Source organism: Odocoileus virginianus, unplaced genomic scaffold (assembly GCF_023699985.2).
Source record: "Odocoileus virginianus isolate 20LAN1187 ecotype Illinois unplaced genomic scaffold, Ovbor_1.2 Unplaced_Scaffold_12, whole genome shotgun sequence".
NCBI lineage: Eukaryota > Metazoa > Chordata > Mammalia > Artiodactyla > Cervidae > Odocoileus > Odocoileus virginianus.
In genome coordinates, this window is record NW_027224274.1 from 389,382 (window position 1) to 407,664 (window position 18,283).

The following is an 18,283-nucleotide window of genomic DNA, read 5'->3' on the forward strand; positions in this document are numbered from 1 at the left end:
TGTAAATAATGTCTTGTTCCTTAAGTTTGAAGATGATAATTCTGATTTAATAGATGGACAGGGAAACCTGGCATGCTGCAGTCCACAGGGTCACAAAGAGTTGGACACCACTTGGTGACTGAACAACAACAAAAGGATAAGGGACTTATATTAATATATTTCCACTCTGTAACATAATAATATCCTTGGAAAATATTTAATAAAAACTTTTATTAACAAGAGTAAAGCTACAATTAGGTCCGAATGGGATTAAGTTCCCAATTGCCATTTCATTAGCAGTAGTGCTTTAACCATTAAACTAACATGATGCAATCATGATTTTAAAAGGCTTGAATATCTGCTATGTGTTGCGGCAGGCCTTGTGCTATCTGCAACAGAATAATTAAGAATACTCAATAAACATTAAAAACTTTCCTGATTTTGCTTCAAATCTATATTATTAAAAGAAAGATACAAAATGAATTAATCAAGTTCATGTCTTAAAAGATGCTACTATAGAATATAAATTTTTTTTCCTTTAATTATCTTGATTTAAATATATCTTAGTTTAAATTTAAGCACAAATGTGATAACCCTTAAGCAAATCCATAGTCTAAGAAATTTTTTTAAGTTTATATATGCAGAATTTAACAAGAACTATTTACAAAAGAAATTCAATAGAAATTTTCATTTTGGGACTTAAAGCATTTAGGAATTAACTTTAATATTCATGATTTTTGACAGAGATAGGTAACTTGCCAAGATCATAAAGCTGGAAAGTAGTGAACCAAAATATGAAAACAGGTCAGCTAATACCTGAAATAGCAATTAATAACCATTGTAAATAAATAACCAAAAGAAGAAAACTATTCAATTATATAAAACTTACTTATCCACAGAGTTTAATCTACATCCACTCAGAGTACATACAAATGGACTTACAAGGCAAGTATCAGATTCTCTTAGTTTCCTTGAGAAAAGCAAACAATGAGGGCTAACTAAAGGAACAAATAATACCCAACACCCTTTGTCCTCTACTGCTCCACATAATACAGTAAGAACTTTATGATCACTAAGGACATAAAATATGGTATACACTAAATAATATAAATAAAATTGACTTCAAAAAATAGTCTTTGCAAGCTTTCTGGTAGCTTTAATCAGTAATGAAAATTACCTCTGGATCTAGGTCTTCCTCGTCCTCTGTTGCTTTGTGCAACTTCACTTGCTTCTTCAAACCACCTTGATAACATGTCAGACATTCTCTGCATCAATGACACATTGGGACTTTGCTCTCCTATGATAACAAAACAGGTCTCATCAGTGAACTTAGTAATCAGTCCGGATCTTTCATTAATGTAAAAATCTATATTTGAAGGCCTTTAAAGTGAAAGCAATTTTAAAAAATTAAATTGCTTAAATAAATTATATGAATGCATATGTAAATCTACTAGGGCTGTCATCACATTTTACAGTAAATGTACATATGAATCACTCTCTGTCTGCAATTTGAGCTCCTCCTGCATCTCTGCCAATCCGAGGTACTCCCACACCCCTACCCTTACCCCAGCCCACATCTTTAGGCCTGAGAGTACACAGATAGGAAGAGCTCGTGGATTTTAAGTTGGATAGACTGAAAACAAAGCATGACCTCTCACCTAAATTTCCCTAAACTGAATTTATTTTCATCATCATTTACTGCAAATTACATACAGTTGAAATTAAATGAAACCAGAAAATGTTTTATCTTTTTCCTCCCCCCTTTTCTTCCTTCAAATATTTGAGCAGTCTTAAGGGCATTATCAAATTAACTATCCCATCAAATTGAAACTGTGGTAATTCTATTCTACAATCATATAATTTAAAATAAGAACTATTTTTGTATTTTCTATGAAAACAGAATTTATTCTATGCTTTATTACCTTTATATAATATAGCTTTATATTTTAAAATATGATGTCAAATAATACAAACACTAATATATTGGAAAATATGCTTTTGATCTTAAAAGCTTCCAGAAATCATTAGAATAAGACTTTGGCTATAGACTCATTTATTATATAAAATCACAAACATTACTTCTATTTTACATGTGCACCTTAACACTCCCAAATAGTAATTTCTTATGCTTACCAAAGGCATCTGATAGGAGGGGAAAAAAAATTTTTTTACGTGCTCTTATAAACTCTCAGACTGGAAATTGGGAGTTTTCAATTCTCTCTATATCAAATACAAAGGTAAAAATTATAAAGTTTGATAATACCTAATCTTTCTGTGGCAAAAAATGTATTCTTGGACTTTCAGTGGAAATGCAAAATAGTATATACTTTTCAGAGGGTAATTTGATAACTATCAATATTAAAATCCACTTATCCAGCGACCCACACATTCCACTTTTAGGAATTCATCCTAAGACACACTTGCACAAGTACATGTACAAAGATATATGTACAAAGATGTTTGTTATAATATCACTTATAAAGCAAAAAAATGGAAACAAGCTAAAATATTTTTTTAAAAGTTGACCAAATATAGTTACCATCTCTTTCTCGTTCACTCTCAGGCCTTGCTCGGGGTCCAGTATCTGACCAATCACCACGAAGTCTCAAACGTTTAACTGGAGGCTGTCGTAACTAAAAGATGAGAAGAAAACTCGTTTGCTAAATTCTTAAAGCACACTGTAACTCTAATAGAGTCTTTCCATTTTTTTTTAACTTTCTTTATTGAGATGCTAAATCAAAATATGGGGCTTACCTGGTGGCTCGGTGGTAAATAATCCACCTGCCAATGCATAAGACATGGGCTCAATCCCTGGATTGAAAAGGTCCCATGGAGAAGAAAATGGCAACCCACTTCAGTATTTTTGCCTCAGAAATCCCATGGACAGAGGAGCCTGGCAGGCTACAGTCCATGGGGTTGCAAAAGAGTTGGACATGACTTAGCGACTAAACAACAAAAAAACCAAAATATGAAAGACAGCCATAAATATCCATTGATGTTGACAGCCTATACTTAGTATCTTCAACCTAAAGACTGAATGCAACTTTAAAATCATGTAAATGTGATATCAAATCCCATCATTTTTCAACTGACAAGAGAAAAGTTATCTAACTACATTAAACCTAAGCCTCCTATTATGAATGATAAATATAGTATAGGTAAAGTAGCTACACACCTAGTTGGCAATAGGAGTACCCACTATTTTCTTATTATTACTGACCATTTGCTCTCTGGTTCTCCCCCAGCATCTATTCCAACCTGCATTACTCACCTCAGTGTCTTTACCTTGTTCCCATTCTCAGCTACTAACTCTTCCTACTACTTCAGAAAAAATAAAGCCAGTTCTATAGAAACGACAACAATCTCCTCAAGTTCATTCTATAAACTTATCTACTTCTTAATTTCTTCCAGTCTTTCTTAGCTGATGGATCATTTGTTGTGTTTAAGCCTAATCTCTATTTGTGCTTTTTATTTCATCCCTTGAATAATTATTCTATTTCTATACCTACATTCCTCTCTTCTTTCTTGATTCTTCCTCACAATATACTAAAGGTTCTTATCATTTTTAATAGGTAAAACACTGCAATTTACTATTTCTATTCAGCTACATTCTTTTCACATGCTTTCTGAAGCTTTACTGTCAATCTTCTTTTAAAAAGTCTGTATTTATTCTATTTTTATCTACCACTCTTCACTCAATTCACTGAAGTCAACTCATTTTTCCATGGAATTCTCACTCATATCACCAGTGAACGATCAATTGCTAAGTTCACTGATCAATGATAAAATGATCAAAAATCCATTTCCAATTTGAATGGCACCTTTTAGAGATTCTTCTATTTGATACATATGGTATCTGACACTCTTAATCACTCCCTTTAACTTTCACATTTTTAACATCTTTTTATTGATGTATAATTCACATACCATAATATTTACCCTTTTAAAAATATTTATCCTTTTAAAGCAGACAAATCAGTGGTATATATTCACAAAAGCTATGCAGCTACTTGTATCTCACTAATCCAGATCATTTTCATCACTCCCCATTTGCCCCTCAACTCTCCTCCTGACAACCACTCATCCACTCTGTCTCTATGGATATGCTTATTCTGGACACATCATGTAAGTGTAATAATATAATATGTGGCCATTGTGTATTATTTCTTTCATTTAGCATAGTATTTTTCAAGGTGCATCCACACTGTAGCATGTGTCAGTATTTCATCGCTATTTTTATGGCTCAATAACATTCCACTTTTTAAACATACTACATTTTGTTTACTCATTCACCAGCTGATGAAAACAGCTCTTTCCACTTTTTGGCTATTGTAACTAATGCTGCTATGAACATACGTGCAAGTTTTTATGGGGACATGTTTTCAATTTTCTTGGGTATATAACCTAGCATGGAATTGCTAAATCATATGATAGCTTCCATGTTTAAATTTTGAGGAACTGCCAAGCTGTTTTCCAAGGCACCTGCACTATTTCATACTCCTATCAGTAATGTATGAGAGCTCTGATTTCCCCCACATTGTCACGAACGCTTACACTTGTCACTGGCTTTTCAGTCAATCTATGCAGTGGTGCCTCACCGTGGCTTTGATCAGTGATGTCGAACATCTCCAAATGTGCTTAGTGGCCACTTGTACACCTTTTCTGGAGAAATGTCTATTCAAATCCTTTATCAATTTTTTAAATTAAGATATTTCTCTTTTCATTGCTGTGTAGCAAGTGTTCTTTATATAACATATTCTGGATACTAGATTCTAAATCATAAACTAGATGTATGATTTGCAAATATTTTCTCCAATGTTGTGGGTCACTCCCTTATATTTTAACATAACATTCACTTTTTCCTCCTCACAATTTAGCAAGTTTTGATAGAAATTTAGTGATAGCTTAGTGGTAAATTTTCTATTTTCTCCTGGAAACTATACTGAGCAACAAGGAGAACGGGGGCGGGACGGGGATGGGGGGTGGGGGGGGGGTGGGGAATGGGGGACTTTCCATCCTTAGCAAAGGAAACAGAAACTCCTTTAAAATAGTCCGTATTATATATAAGTATGGTTAAAAGCAACTGAGAATAACAAAACCTGCAGAGGAAGTCACAAGTGTGAAAAGGAACAATTAGAAGATGCCTGGTGTGGTAGCTGTTTAAATGTCAGACAAATAATCATTTCCAGAGAGAATCTCACTTGTATATAAACTGTACTTAGAATAACAAACTAGAGCTCTGTTCCATGGTTACAAGAGAGAAATTTTTATATTGTACAGGCAAAGAACTGATGTTATAATCTCAGCAAGTATATCTGGAACAAGATCTTCAAGTTAAAAACAGTCCCAAGTTTGATTTTTTGAGATATGCAAAATAATCTAGTCAAGAATCCTGAAAATGGTACAATCAGTCATTCCATAAAAAATCTTAAAAATGATATTCAGTCAGTCATTCCATAAAAAATTTTTCAGCACCTTTTATGTGTCAGCCACTACACTTGGTATCAGGGAAAGATCAACAGACAAAACATAAATTCTCAATGTCACAGAGTTTACAAAATACGTGAAATTAAACAAGTAAAATATACAGAGAAAGTTGTGTTACAGAATAAAATCAAGTGGAAAAGGGAGAGGTAGTACCAGAGAATTAAGAGATACAATTCTAAATAACGTGGTATGTTAGGGTCTAATGGAGAAAAAAACAAGTGCAAAGCACTTTAAGAGGTAAAGGAAGAAGAAATCCAGATAATCTGGGGGAGGTCATTTCAGGCAAAGTAAATGCAAAAACTGTAAGGCAGAAGCACACTTAGCCTGCCTGAGTTAATAAGTAACTAGATGTGGCTAGAGCAGAGCAAACAAAGGAGAGAGCCACAGAAGTGACAAGAACCAGGTAACATAAGATCCACTATATGGACCTCAGTTTTGAGTGAGGTGGTGGGCCATTTTGGAGTGTGAATCAGAACAGTGGTATGATTTGACTTATGTTTTAAAAGATTACTTTGGCTACTGTGTAACTAAAGGATTGGAGAGGGTGGAATGAAAGCAGGGACCTAGTAAGAAAGCTATCATAATAATCCAGGAGAGGTGCTGATGCCTTGGATCAGTGTTAGTGGTAAAATGGAAGTAATACTAACACATTTTAGATACAGGTTTCCCCTGCTATCTGAAAGCAGAATGCTCCTATGAAAACCTTCATAAGTCAAAGTGGAGTAACACAAAGAAGCAATTACATTAAGACACATCTTGCTAACTGATGCACAAAATAAATCAAGACAAGGCACAGATGTTTACAGATGCAATTCAACACTACAGAGCTTAATGCTGAGATATAAACACAATTCAAAGCCAGGGCAGCTTGACACTGAAATGCCAAGGGTAGCTCCCTGGGAAGGAGTGTGGTGGTAGCACTGGCTGCTCAGGGTGCGCACTGCAAACAATCACTAGGTGCTAGTTTCACTTTTCACCTTTCTTTTCTGTAAAAGTGAAAATCCTCTTTGGATTTTTTAGTCAGTGAGATCAGGTACTGATGCAGGTCTTCAGTAAAAGCAAAGTGATATAGAAGCAAACTTTCAAAAAGCTGAGGATATGTGTAAAACTTTTAGGGATAAATCATGAGGACCAGGAGAAAATGCGAGATGGGATTCAACAAAGCAATCCAATAATGTGCTAGGCAGGTGGGGAAAAAACATCAAAAAGATACGAGAGAAAAAGGAAAGAAGAAAGAAAAGGCAATAAAAAGAAAAAAGGAACACCAAAATAAAAGGAGAAGTGGGAAAAAAAATCTGAATAAGACAAAAGAATATGGTAAATAAAGAAGGGGAACATGAACTCCCTGGTGGTCCAGTGGTTAGGACTCCATGCTTTCATTGTGAGAGCCAGGATTCAGTCCCTGGTGGGGAACTGAGACCCCACATGCTGTGCAACATGGCCAAAAAAAAGGGAACAGGAGCAAAAGAGAAATTATTAGAGGATGTAGGAAATAATCCTGCAGAAGGAAAAGGCTACCCACTATAGTATTCTGGCCTGGAGAATTCCATGGACTATATAGTCCATGGGGTTGCAAAGAGTTGGACGCGACACAACTGACCAACTTTCACTCACTCAAAGGAAATAATATGGAAAAGAGACCCCTACAAATTAAGAAAGTATAAAAATATGAAAACACAAGAAAAAAATCATATATTAAACTTTTATTAATACGTTAAAAACCTGCTCAACAGTTTCTTATGCTCCAAATTAAATACAATTATTCTGTCTTTGGTCTACTTATATGGAACATTAATTCTTACATATAATTGTTATTTTAACTTTCACAATTTGCTTATAAATCTTACTATTTTATCTACTTATTTGCAAACTCCTGAATGACAGGTCATATCTTTGTAACAGTCAGCCTTGATTTTCTCAAGTTTAGTAGATTTCTCAAGTTTACTGTACTATCATACAGTAGATACCAAATAATTATTTGGTGAGCTGAGAACAGCTTGTCTGAACGTTACCACAAAAAATTTAACATAAAACACTGAAAGAAAAGATGGTTATATTAAGAGGAAGACAGTTTATTAATTTCTTTTCCTAGACAGACCTGTAAATTGTTTCATTTATTATAATAAGCATAATTTTTATACTTTTAATCCATTTCCAAAATTATTTTTCTTAATTTAGTTAATTCAACAAAGAACATTGAGAAAAACATGTTAAAAAAAACAACTGCTCATGACTCAGCCTCATTCACTCTGATTATATAAACATCCTTTGGCTAAATTTTCTATGGCATAAAATCTAGTTGGCTCGCTTAAAATGTTTCTGCATTTCCAACTCTTTCATTATGTAACAACATTCACACAGTTTGACTGTAACATTACTAAAGTTCAGTCTTTCAAGAGGAAATTACATAGTAACAACAGAACAGATTTCACATTTTCAATCAGACCAATAATCTCAAAAATAGCTTTCATTAGCAACATACTCTCTTCATAAATCTCTTAATTCAGTTAAATACAGTGCCACAAGTAATCTTGATTTTTTGTTTTATAGCCCTGTCAACCTGCAAATATAAGAAATGGATTTAGTTTTCCATCTCATAGGAATTACAAAATCATTGTTGTTCTTTAGTACCTTTAAAATTATTAGTAAGAGGTGAACCAATACTTAACAGTCACTGATAATTAATAAAAAGCAATGGTTTACTTCAAAAGACATTAACAATCCAAAGAATAGAGTGGTTAAACACAGGACATGTAAAAAAAAAAAAAAAAAAAAAAAACGCCAAAAAAACCCAAAGTGAAAAATACAAGGTGAAAGAAGCTTAAGAGACAAACATTATTCTACTGATGTATACTGTCAATGACATATTATTTCTGGTGTCTGCTTTTCATAAGAAAATGATTGACTATTTTAAAGTCATTTTAGGAACAGTAATTCTTTCACCTATCTTTCAAAACATAGTATATCTGTATCTAGAAATTGATGAAGAAAAGGGTATCTATAGATACCAGTTCAGTTCAGTTCAGTCACTCAGTTGTGTCCAACTCTTTGCAACCCCATGGACTGCAGCACACCAGGCTTCCCTGTCCATCACCAACTCCCAGAGCCTGCTAGATATAGGTATGTATACAGATACATATACATATGTATCTGTATATAAAATGTAATGTATCAACTTCCAAGGCACAAAATGTTTATATACATGTACCAACAGGAGTTTCACCTATTACCATTTACTATTCATATGTAGACAGCAAGCTCCTCCTCTCCTGATTCTGTATATGTGTTGTGTTGTGTGTGAATGTAGACACATTTTAACTTACCTTTTCTCACTCACTCATGTGTATTTTATAAAATGTACCTACAGATAATAATACATGCCACTAGCTCATGATTGTGAACAAGGCAGAATCCGAAGAGAGGAAGGAGGGCTATCCACATGTGAATAGTAAATATTTTTGCATGAATATAAACAGTAAGTCTCTTGGAAGCTTATATATCACATTTTTTAAAATTATTTTAATTACCTTTTCTGCAACTATCAGAACTGTTACTTTTTCTTGGTGCTGCTATACATTCATAAACATGGAGAAACATTTTGCTACTAGACATTTACTCTTTAAAATATTATACAATACTTTCATCTGGTACCTTTTCCTAACTTATTACTCCCATTCTTTCATGCATGTTTCATGTCTTTGCTCCACAGACTGTAAATGCCGTGAAAACAAACTATTTTTTGAAGCCCTTAAGGCTTCAAATTTAGTAGTTACTGAATTAATGCCCCAAGAGTTAGTGAGTTAATGTTTTCTGAATCGAATAAAAGAACATAGTTTTGAGGAAATTTACCTCTTCTCTTCTCTCTTCTGCAGAAGGAGTTTTAAGTTCTCGTGCTGTATCATCTTTCGGGTCAAAAAGATATATATAGTCTGAAGAGTAACTAACAAGAATCTCCTGACCATCTTCACTGTAACACAGAGATGTCACCCTGCATGACTTATTATTCAGATGGGAAGGGATAAAACGAGCAACCATCCCAGTCGTTCCTCGGCCGGCATAGTTCCCTAATAATAAAAAAGAAACTGTTTACAATTTACAATGTTTTTCAAGAAAAACACTTTAAAAACTCATCTGAATTATAAGATATGTATTTAATGTGGCAAAGTAAATCCAAGCTATCATATTCTATTTCTGGAAAAGACTTTGTTATCAACAATCAGATTTTGTAACAAAATGAAAAAGAATAGAGCATAAAGGTTATATTATCTTCCAAAAAGAATTCATGATTTCCTAGAATTCCAGATTAAGTCAATGTGGTTTTTTTCCAAAATATTAGCTATTTAATCATTTAAAATGATCTATGATTAGAGGATTAGAGTCATACTAAATCATCTCTTAAAATTCTCCAAATTAAGATAATATAATTTTCATAAGGTAAATCAGAAAGTTAACATTTACTAATATACTAGATAAAACAGTATAGTATCTTTTTAATAAGATTTATCTTTTACTTTATATCATTAAAAGATTTTATATTGCTGTGAAATTCACCTCTTATAAAATAACAGAGTGGGAATATCACTTTAATTTTAATTAATTTTGACGGTCATCAACATAATGCAATATAACAGGGAGAGGTACAGTTGGCACTTGGTGCTTTGCAGGCCCAGAAATGCTAAATTTACACAAAGCTGCATTATCTTGCACTCTGGGGTTTTGCCTTGCCCAAAAGAGCAATCATGTCTCAACCAGTGAGAAATGATAGTTGGGCCTACAGTTTCATATTATATTACTACTGTTCCCATTAAATATGTCTATTCAAATAGATAAGACTTCTCAATCATAGTGCAAAAAATGGAAAAAGATCCCCTCTGGTTTTCCCATTTCAACATTGTATGTCCACTTTCACTGGACATAAACTGACATTGAGATAAACACTGTTAATTTATGATCAAATCCACTTTTATTTTTATTTACAAATCTTTATGTATATATGGGGTGTGTATGTGTGTGTGAGAGAAAGAGGAAATCTTGACATTCCTTGGCAGAAAATTTTGACCTTCCTAACAGAAGTTGGCTTTGAAGTGAATATTTCAGAAGTGGTTTGATCTCAAAGCAAAGGAGAAACAAATAAAGAGTTTAATGCAAATTCAAATTCAGTACTGCAGCACCATTTACAGTACTTTAGCTAGGCTACATGAGATGATTAGATAGCATTACTGACTCAATGGACAAGAGTTTGCACGAATGCCAGGAGACAGTGGAGGGCAGAGAAACCTAGTGTGCTGCAGTCCACGGGGTCACAAAGAGTTGGACTCGACTTAGCAACTGAACAATAAGAAGCTAGACTATGAAGTAGGCATGAACATATGATACACATTAATACACACCCAAGTCACTGTTCTTTCCTAAACTTTTCTCCCCACCACGCTTACTATTGATTGAAAAGATGGCAAACAAAAACCAGGAGAGCCAAGTGTTGTGGGCTGAAGTGTGCCCCCTGAAAACGTATGTATGCCAAGAACCACAGAATGTGATCTTGTTTAGAAATAAGGTCTTTGTAGATGCAATAATTATCAAGATGAGGTCATAGTGGATTTCAGTGGATCTTAAATACAACTTAACTAGTGTCCTTATGAGGGGGAAATGTAGACAGAGATACACACAGGAGAGAATGGCACGTCAAGATGGAATTAGAAATTCGACTGATACATTTAAAAGCTAAGGGATGCTAAAGAGTGTCAGCAACCTCCAGAATATAAGAAAAAAGCAGGCAAAAGATTCTTCCAGACAGCCTCCAACAGAAAACCACTCTGCAACACCTTGATTTCAGCCATTAAGCCTCCATATATGTGCGAATAAATTTGTTATTTTAAGTCACCCAATGCAATTCCAGTTGAGCTATTTCAAATCCTGCAAGATGACGCTGTGAAAGTGCTGGACTCAATACGCCAACAAATTTGGAAAATTCTGCGGGGGCCACAGGACTGGAAAAGGTCAGCTTTCATTCCAATCCCAAAGAAAGGCAATGCCAAAGAATGCTCAAACTACCACACAATTGCACTCATCTCACACGCTAGTAAAGTAATGCTCAAAATTCTCCAAGCCAGGCTTCAACAGTACATGAAATTTGAACCTCCAGACGTTCAAGCTGGTTTTAGAAAAGGATGAGGAATCAGAGATCAAATTGCCAACATCTGCTGGATCATCAAAAAAGAAACAGAGTTCCAAAAAAACATCTATTTCTGCTTTATTGACTATGCCAAAGCCTTTGACTGTGTGGATCACAATAAACTGTGGAAAATTCTGAAAGAGATGGGAATACCAGACCACCTAACCTGCCTCTTGAGAAACCTGTATGCAGGTCAGGAAGCAACAGGTAGAACTGGACATGGAACAACAGACTGATTCCAAATAGGAAAAGGAGTATGTCAAGGCTGTATACTGTCACCCTGTTTATTTAACTTATATGCAGAGTACATCATGAGAAACTCTGGGCTGGAAGAAGCACAAGCTGGAATCAAGATTGCCGGGAGAAATATCAATAACCTCAGATATGCAGATGACACCATCCTTATGGCAGAAAGTGAAGAACTAAAGAGCCTCTTGATGAAAGTGAAAAGGGAGAGTGAAAAAGTTGGTTTAAGAGCTTAACATTCAGAAAACTAAGATCATGGCATCTGGTCCCATCACTTCATGGCAAATAGATGGGGAAACAGTGGAAACAATGGCTGACTTTATTTTTCTGGGCTCCAAAATCACTGCAGATGGTGACAGCAGCCATGAAATTAAAAGACGCTTACTCCTTGGAAGGAAAGTTATAACCAACCTGGACAGCATATGAAAAAGCAGAGACATTACTTTGCCAACAAGGTTCATCTAGTCAAGGCTATGGTTTTTCCAGTGGTCATGTATAGATGTGAGAGTTGCAGCTGTACTATAAAGAAAGCTGAGCGCCAAAGAATCGATGCTTTTGAACTGTGGTGTTGGAGAAGACTCTGGAGAGTCCCTTGGACTGCAAGGAGATCCAAACAGTCCATCCTAAAGGAGATCAGTCATGGGTGTTCATTGGAAGGACTGATGCTGAAGTTGAAGCTCCAATACTTTGGCCACCTGATGTGAAGAGCTAACTCATTTGGAAAGATCCTGATGCTGGGAAAGATTGAAGGCAGGAGGAGAAGGGGACGACAGAGGATGAGATGGTTGGATGGCATCACCGACTCGATGGACATGGGTTTGGGTAGACTCCAGGAGTTGGTGATGGACAGGGAGGCCTGGCGTGCTGCGGTTCATGGGGTCGCAAAGAGTTGGACACGACTGAGTGACTGAACTCAACTGAATTTATAATAATTTGTTATGACAGCTCCAGGAAACTAATATATGAAGTGCTACAACATTCTAAAGTGATAAACTGCAAAAGCATCACCTTGATGGGGTCATAAAAACTTGGTGAAATGCTATTTTTTATAATAATTCATAGTTTTTAAATAAGCTCTATATATTGAATTTTATGTCAAACTAAAGAAATTTTAAAATCATAACAGGTCATAAAGATGTATCCTTTGAATTGATACAGTCTCATATTTTCTCTAATATATGTCTTCTTACCTGTAGCTCTTGTGCCTAGCATTCGCCGATCATATATACGTACTGAGCTATCAGAACAACCAACAGCAAGATAATATGGTATTGGTGGACAAATAGCTACAGATGTGGCAGCACGTCGGCAGTTGATTAAAATATCCTACAAGAGATAAAAGAATATTAGTTACTAAGTTTTACAACAGATAATAATCTACTTAAAACATTTTCCCTTCAATTAGAAGAAAATCTTTCTCAGAAATCCTAATTCAGCCAGTATGACAATGCAGCAGAAAAAACAACATGCTTCCTAAATATTCCCATACTCAAGAATAAAATGAACATTATAATTAGAAATACTAGAAAATGCAAATATTTCCTATGTAATATGTCATTACATTAATATCATTAAAAATGTCTGCTATTATTGGTCCACTGGACAGTAAAGATGGAGGTATAATCCACCTTTGTCTATGATAAGTGTATTGATTATTTATATGGTACTCATGATATCTTAATTTTAGTTAGTTATTAAAATATAACAAAAGTATCATGACCTGATTTTAAAATATCATGACCTTATAAAACCATCCTCCTCACCAGTTCAAAAACAAAGTATGTACACACATATATACAAACTACGTCAAAGACAGGCTTTATGATAATGTCACTACTTCTCTCCACACAAGCATTAGAAAATGTAAGGGCTATCATCCCAAAGATATAGTCTTAAGGTATTCTGTTAATATACTCTTTTGTCTATAGGCTAATACCTCACTCCTCTCAGAAAAGTCAAGTTTTTAAGGTACAGTTATGCTATTTTATGTATTTAATTATTGACCTCAGAACTTTATTCCTATTACAAACAACTTATTCATCAAATTCTATTCATTCTAAATTTTTAGTACTTAAGAATTACCCTACTTACCTGCTTTTTTTATACTGTATCTATTCACTTTTACATATAAAGACTTCAGACGTATTATTGAGGAAAAATACAACAATATTTTACTGTTGCTGTTTTAGTCGCTAAGCAGCGTCTGACTCTTTTGCAATCCCATGGACTGTAGCCCACCAGGCTCCTCTGTCCATGGGACTTCCCAGGCAAGAATACTGGAATGGGTTGCCATTTCCTTCTCCAGGGGATCTTCCTGACCCAGGGATTGAACTCACACTTCCACGTATTGTCAGGTGGATTCTTTACCACTGAGCCACCAGGGAAGCCCTTATTAGTTTTATTTATTCTTTAGTTTTACAACAAAGTTTCTAATTATAAAAGCGAAATTAAATCCAACTACACTGTACAATACTGCTTAAAAGAATCTGACTTAACAAATTTTAGGACTTATTATTTAACAAAAAACAGGTATACTAAATGCCCCTCATAAACAACCGACTATTTCAAACTTATTTCTGCCTTCAGTTCAATACTCCTAGTTGTATGTGTATACACATATATACAACACAAAAACTGATAAAAATTTTTTATTTCTATTTTTTCTTTTTCTTCTCTGTTTTGAAGTATAAAATAACCTCTTCTCCTAAGGCATGTTAACAACAATAACCAGCTTCATTAGTGAACACTCAGCCTGATTATGGCAACCCGCTCCGGGATTCCTGACTGGAAAATGCCACGGACAGAGGATTCCGGAGGGTGGGCTACAGTCCATAGAGTCACAAAGAGTCAGACACGACTGGGTTACTAACAACCTGGTTACTAATAATTCTTTTTTTGGTAACTGTCAAGAAAAATGTATTTAGAGTACTTTAAAAATCTTTTTAATTGGAAGATAACTGTTTCACAGTATTGGATTGGTTTCTGCCGTATATCTCAGCCATAGGTTGGCAGTATTTTCTTATTTCATTTACAACTCCAAAATGATCCGAGACAAAAGCTACTGTCTCTGAGTAACATTTAGGGTTAGTAGTCTGGGGCCTTAGACTGACTGATTTCACAGGTGTTTTTCAAGTTTAAAATATCATTTTAAAAAATATAAAACTAAGGCCACTCTCAGCTTCTGACACAGCCCACACTCTAAATAAATCCACTTCTTATTCAACTCCCCCTTCTTATTCAACTCCCCCTTCTTATTCAACTCCCCCCCAAAATACAAAATTGACAGTGAAGCTCTATATTTAGAGAAATGAGCTAAATCAACAATGAACATGTGGATAAAATGGAACCTAACTGTCTAAAACAAAAGATACATAAATAAGTCTTGGATTACAGGACAGGGTAAAAATAAAGAGAAGACATCAAATTACTATATGCTTTTATCAGTGCTACTGGTAAAGCCAAAGTTGCCTCCATACATAAATGAAATACTTCTAAGTTTTTACAATGCCATGGTATATACTGAACAATTATATAAATCTTCATAAATGTATTTGAATTGCCTGGTTTAATATACCTTCCTTAACTTCACTACCAACATTTTAATTAAGAAAATTTTTAATAAAAAATTAAAATTTATAAAATAATTTTAATTATTTTATAATTAAAATACATATTTATTAAAGATTTTAAAAATAAAAAAATGTTAAATTTACTGATAAGCTCATAACTCAGAGATAACTTACTGTCCAACTTTAATCTTAATTTTTTTCATTATTTATATAAAAACTTGATTCTTACATCTTTGCAATCTTCTTTTGTACAGCTAGTTTTGATGCGTGTATCAAACCACCTAACAGTTCCATCTTCACCACAAGACAGAAAGGTATACGGGTCATTAGGTACAGTCATAATCTGAAGATGGAAAGGTAATTGTACAGGTAATGTTAGTGAACATTTAAACAGATGACTTTGAAAAATATTACTGCTATATCATAAAATGATTAAGGCAAAAGCAACTAAGAACCATTTATTGGAATTATTTATGACTTACCCATACCATAATGCAAAATAGTGCTATACATATAGATATATGCAAAACATAACTGCTGAATTAATGTGATTCATTTACTTTCATTTGAAATCAATGTACCTCCAGATACAAAATTCTTTAAAATTATAAATGTCTTACAACATGACACCCTTGGAAGCCTGTTCAAACTTTAAATAGTCAAATTTTTATGTTTTCTGGATATGAATTTACACTTGCTTTAGAAATAAAGTATAAAATTTTCTTCTCTGACAATCTTTATAAAACCCGGTAGTGCTAAATCAAGCATTCAAACTGACCTCTCAAAAAATTTTTGAGTGATGGTAATGGTTCTATAACCACATAAAAGTACTAAATTGTCATGAAGTGTACAGTTAAAAATGGTAGGAATGGCAAATGTTACATTATGCATATTTTATAAAAAATTAAATTTTTTAAAGAAATGAAACATTTTAGATATTCCTGTATCTATTTCTGGTTTAGCAATAAGGCAGTAAATTGAGCCTCTGTGTACCCTCCTATCCAACATATTCCCCCACCCTTCTCTGTCCCAAGAAATAGAAACTACCAAAATTGGGTGTTCAGCAATCCCACAGAGACTTTTATGCACACATAAACAATGAAAAGTAGGTTCCCATGTTTTAAAACTCTGTATACACAAAAAGGTATTCGGATTAACTAGTCTTCAAGGAAAAAAAATTATATTTGTATTAATTAGGTATTTATTAGGATTTGTATTTATTAGGATTAAATACAAATTATAATCCTAAGTAAGTATCACTAGACATCACTGGAATGACCAAAACGAAAGGGATTTGATGATATCAAATGTCAGTGAGGATACAGAACAACTAGAGTTCTCATACATCACTGATGAGACGGTAAAATGGTACCATCACTTTGAAAAACCATGTGTTAGTATCTACTGAAATTGGTAATATGCTTCTTCTATGACCCAGCAATTCCACTACAAATAAATGTCTGCATAAAGTCACCTAAAGCTGTGTACTACAATGTTCAAGGCAGCACAATTCATATCAAAGACTGGAAAGAACCCAAATAACCAGAAAGACAATAACTGATTTATTCTTAAAATACTAAAGCAAGAACAATAAACAAACACATTATTTTCAAGTTACATAAAACCAATGACTAAAAGTAAGAAAATTTCTTGCCAGAAAAGAGTGGAGTAACATCTTTAAAGCAGCAAAAGAAAAAAACTGTCAAACTAGAATTCTATATCCACAGAAATATATTTTTAAAACAAAAATAAAATAGAGTTTTTCAAAAATAAAAAAGCTGAAAGATTATTCAATAACATAGAAGTTAGCAAAGGTTGGGTGCATGAGACAAGTGCTCGGGCCTGGTGCACTGGGAAGACCCAGAGGGATCGGGTGGAGAGGGAGGTGGGAGGGGGGACTGGGATGGGGAATACATGTAAATCCATGGCTAATTCATTTCAATGTATGACAAAAACCACTGCAATGATGTAAAGTAATTAGCCTCCAACTAATAAAAATAAATGGGAAAAAAAAAAAAAGAAGTTAGCAAAGGACACCTCTTACCTATTGACCACTATTTTTATAAGAGTTTATATGCAAATCAGCCATATCAAGTCATTTACATATTATCCAAGTCTGTTTTCCTGATACAAGGACATATTTGAGTAGTTGTGATAGATTATATGGCTCCCAAAGCCTAAAATATATACTATACACTATCCTGTTACAGGATAATTTTCTGTAAAACCCTTGCATTAATAGACCAGCACAATAAAAACTGTATTTTTTAAAATTCTTCATGTAAAAAGAAAATAATCCCAGTAGTAATCTGGATCTATGCAAAGGAATAAAAGATTGGAAATAATAAATATGTAAGTAAATATAACATATTTTTTGTTTTAAAATAATTTTAAAGATAATTAACTATTAAAGGAAGAATATTAACAATATATTAAAGAGTTCATAAAATATGTAAGAATAAAAGGTTAAAAAAAACAACGAATTTCTAGGAGAGGAAAAATGGAAGCAGAGTGTTGTAAGATTCTTATACCATATTTGAAGTGGTACAATATTACTTGATGGTACACTGTGATAAAGTTTATAATGTGTAATTCCTAAAGCATACACTAAAACAACAGAGTCACAGCTAATATATCAACACAGGAGATAAAGTAGAATCACAAAAATACTCAGTTCTTCTAGAAGACAGGAAAATTGATGGAACAGAAAAAGAGAAAAAACAAAAACCAAGACACAAAATTTAAATTCAGCAACTTCTATATCAATTATATGAACTGTAAATGATTAAACAGCCCAATTAAAAAGCAAACATTGCTAGACTGGATTAAA

At 33.8% G+C, this 18,283-nt stretch overlaps 1 protein-coding gene across 9 annotated transcripts in view; it reads right to left on the reverse strand.

The window, feature by feature from the left end:
* The window catches only part of DCAF6 (DDB1 and CUL4 associated factor 6), a 182,885-nt gene that overhangs the window by 83,503 nt on the left and 81,099 nt on the right, over positions 1-18,283 (reverse strand). For all 9 annotated transcript variants that reach the window (XM_070462724.1, XM_020891867.2, XM_020891869.2 and 6 more), the window contains 5 exons: positions 15,683-15,796; positions 13,075-13,210; positions 9,316-9,530; positions 2,519-2,612; positions 1,157-1,276 (listed from right to left, as the gene is read on the reverse strand). In XM_070462724.1, coding sequence (XP_070318825.1) covers positions 1,157-1,276; positions 2,519-2,612; positions 9,316-9,530; positions 13,075-13,210; positions 15,683-15,796 — 679 coding nt within the window. The remainder of the gene's footprint in view (positions 1-1,156; positions 1,277-2,518; positions 2,613-9,315; positions 9,531-13,074; positions 13,211-15,682; positions 15,797-18,283) is intronic.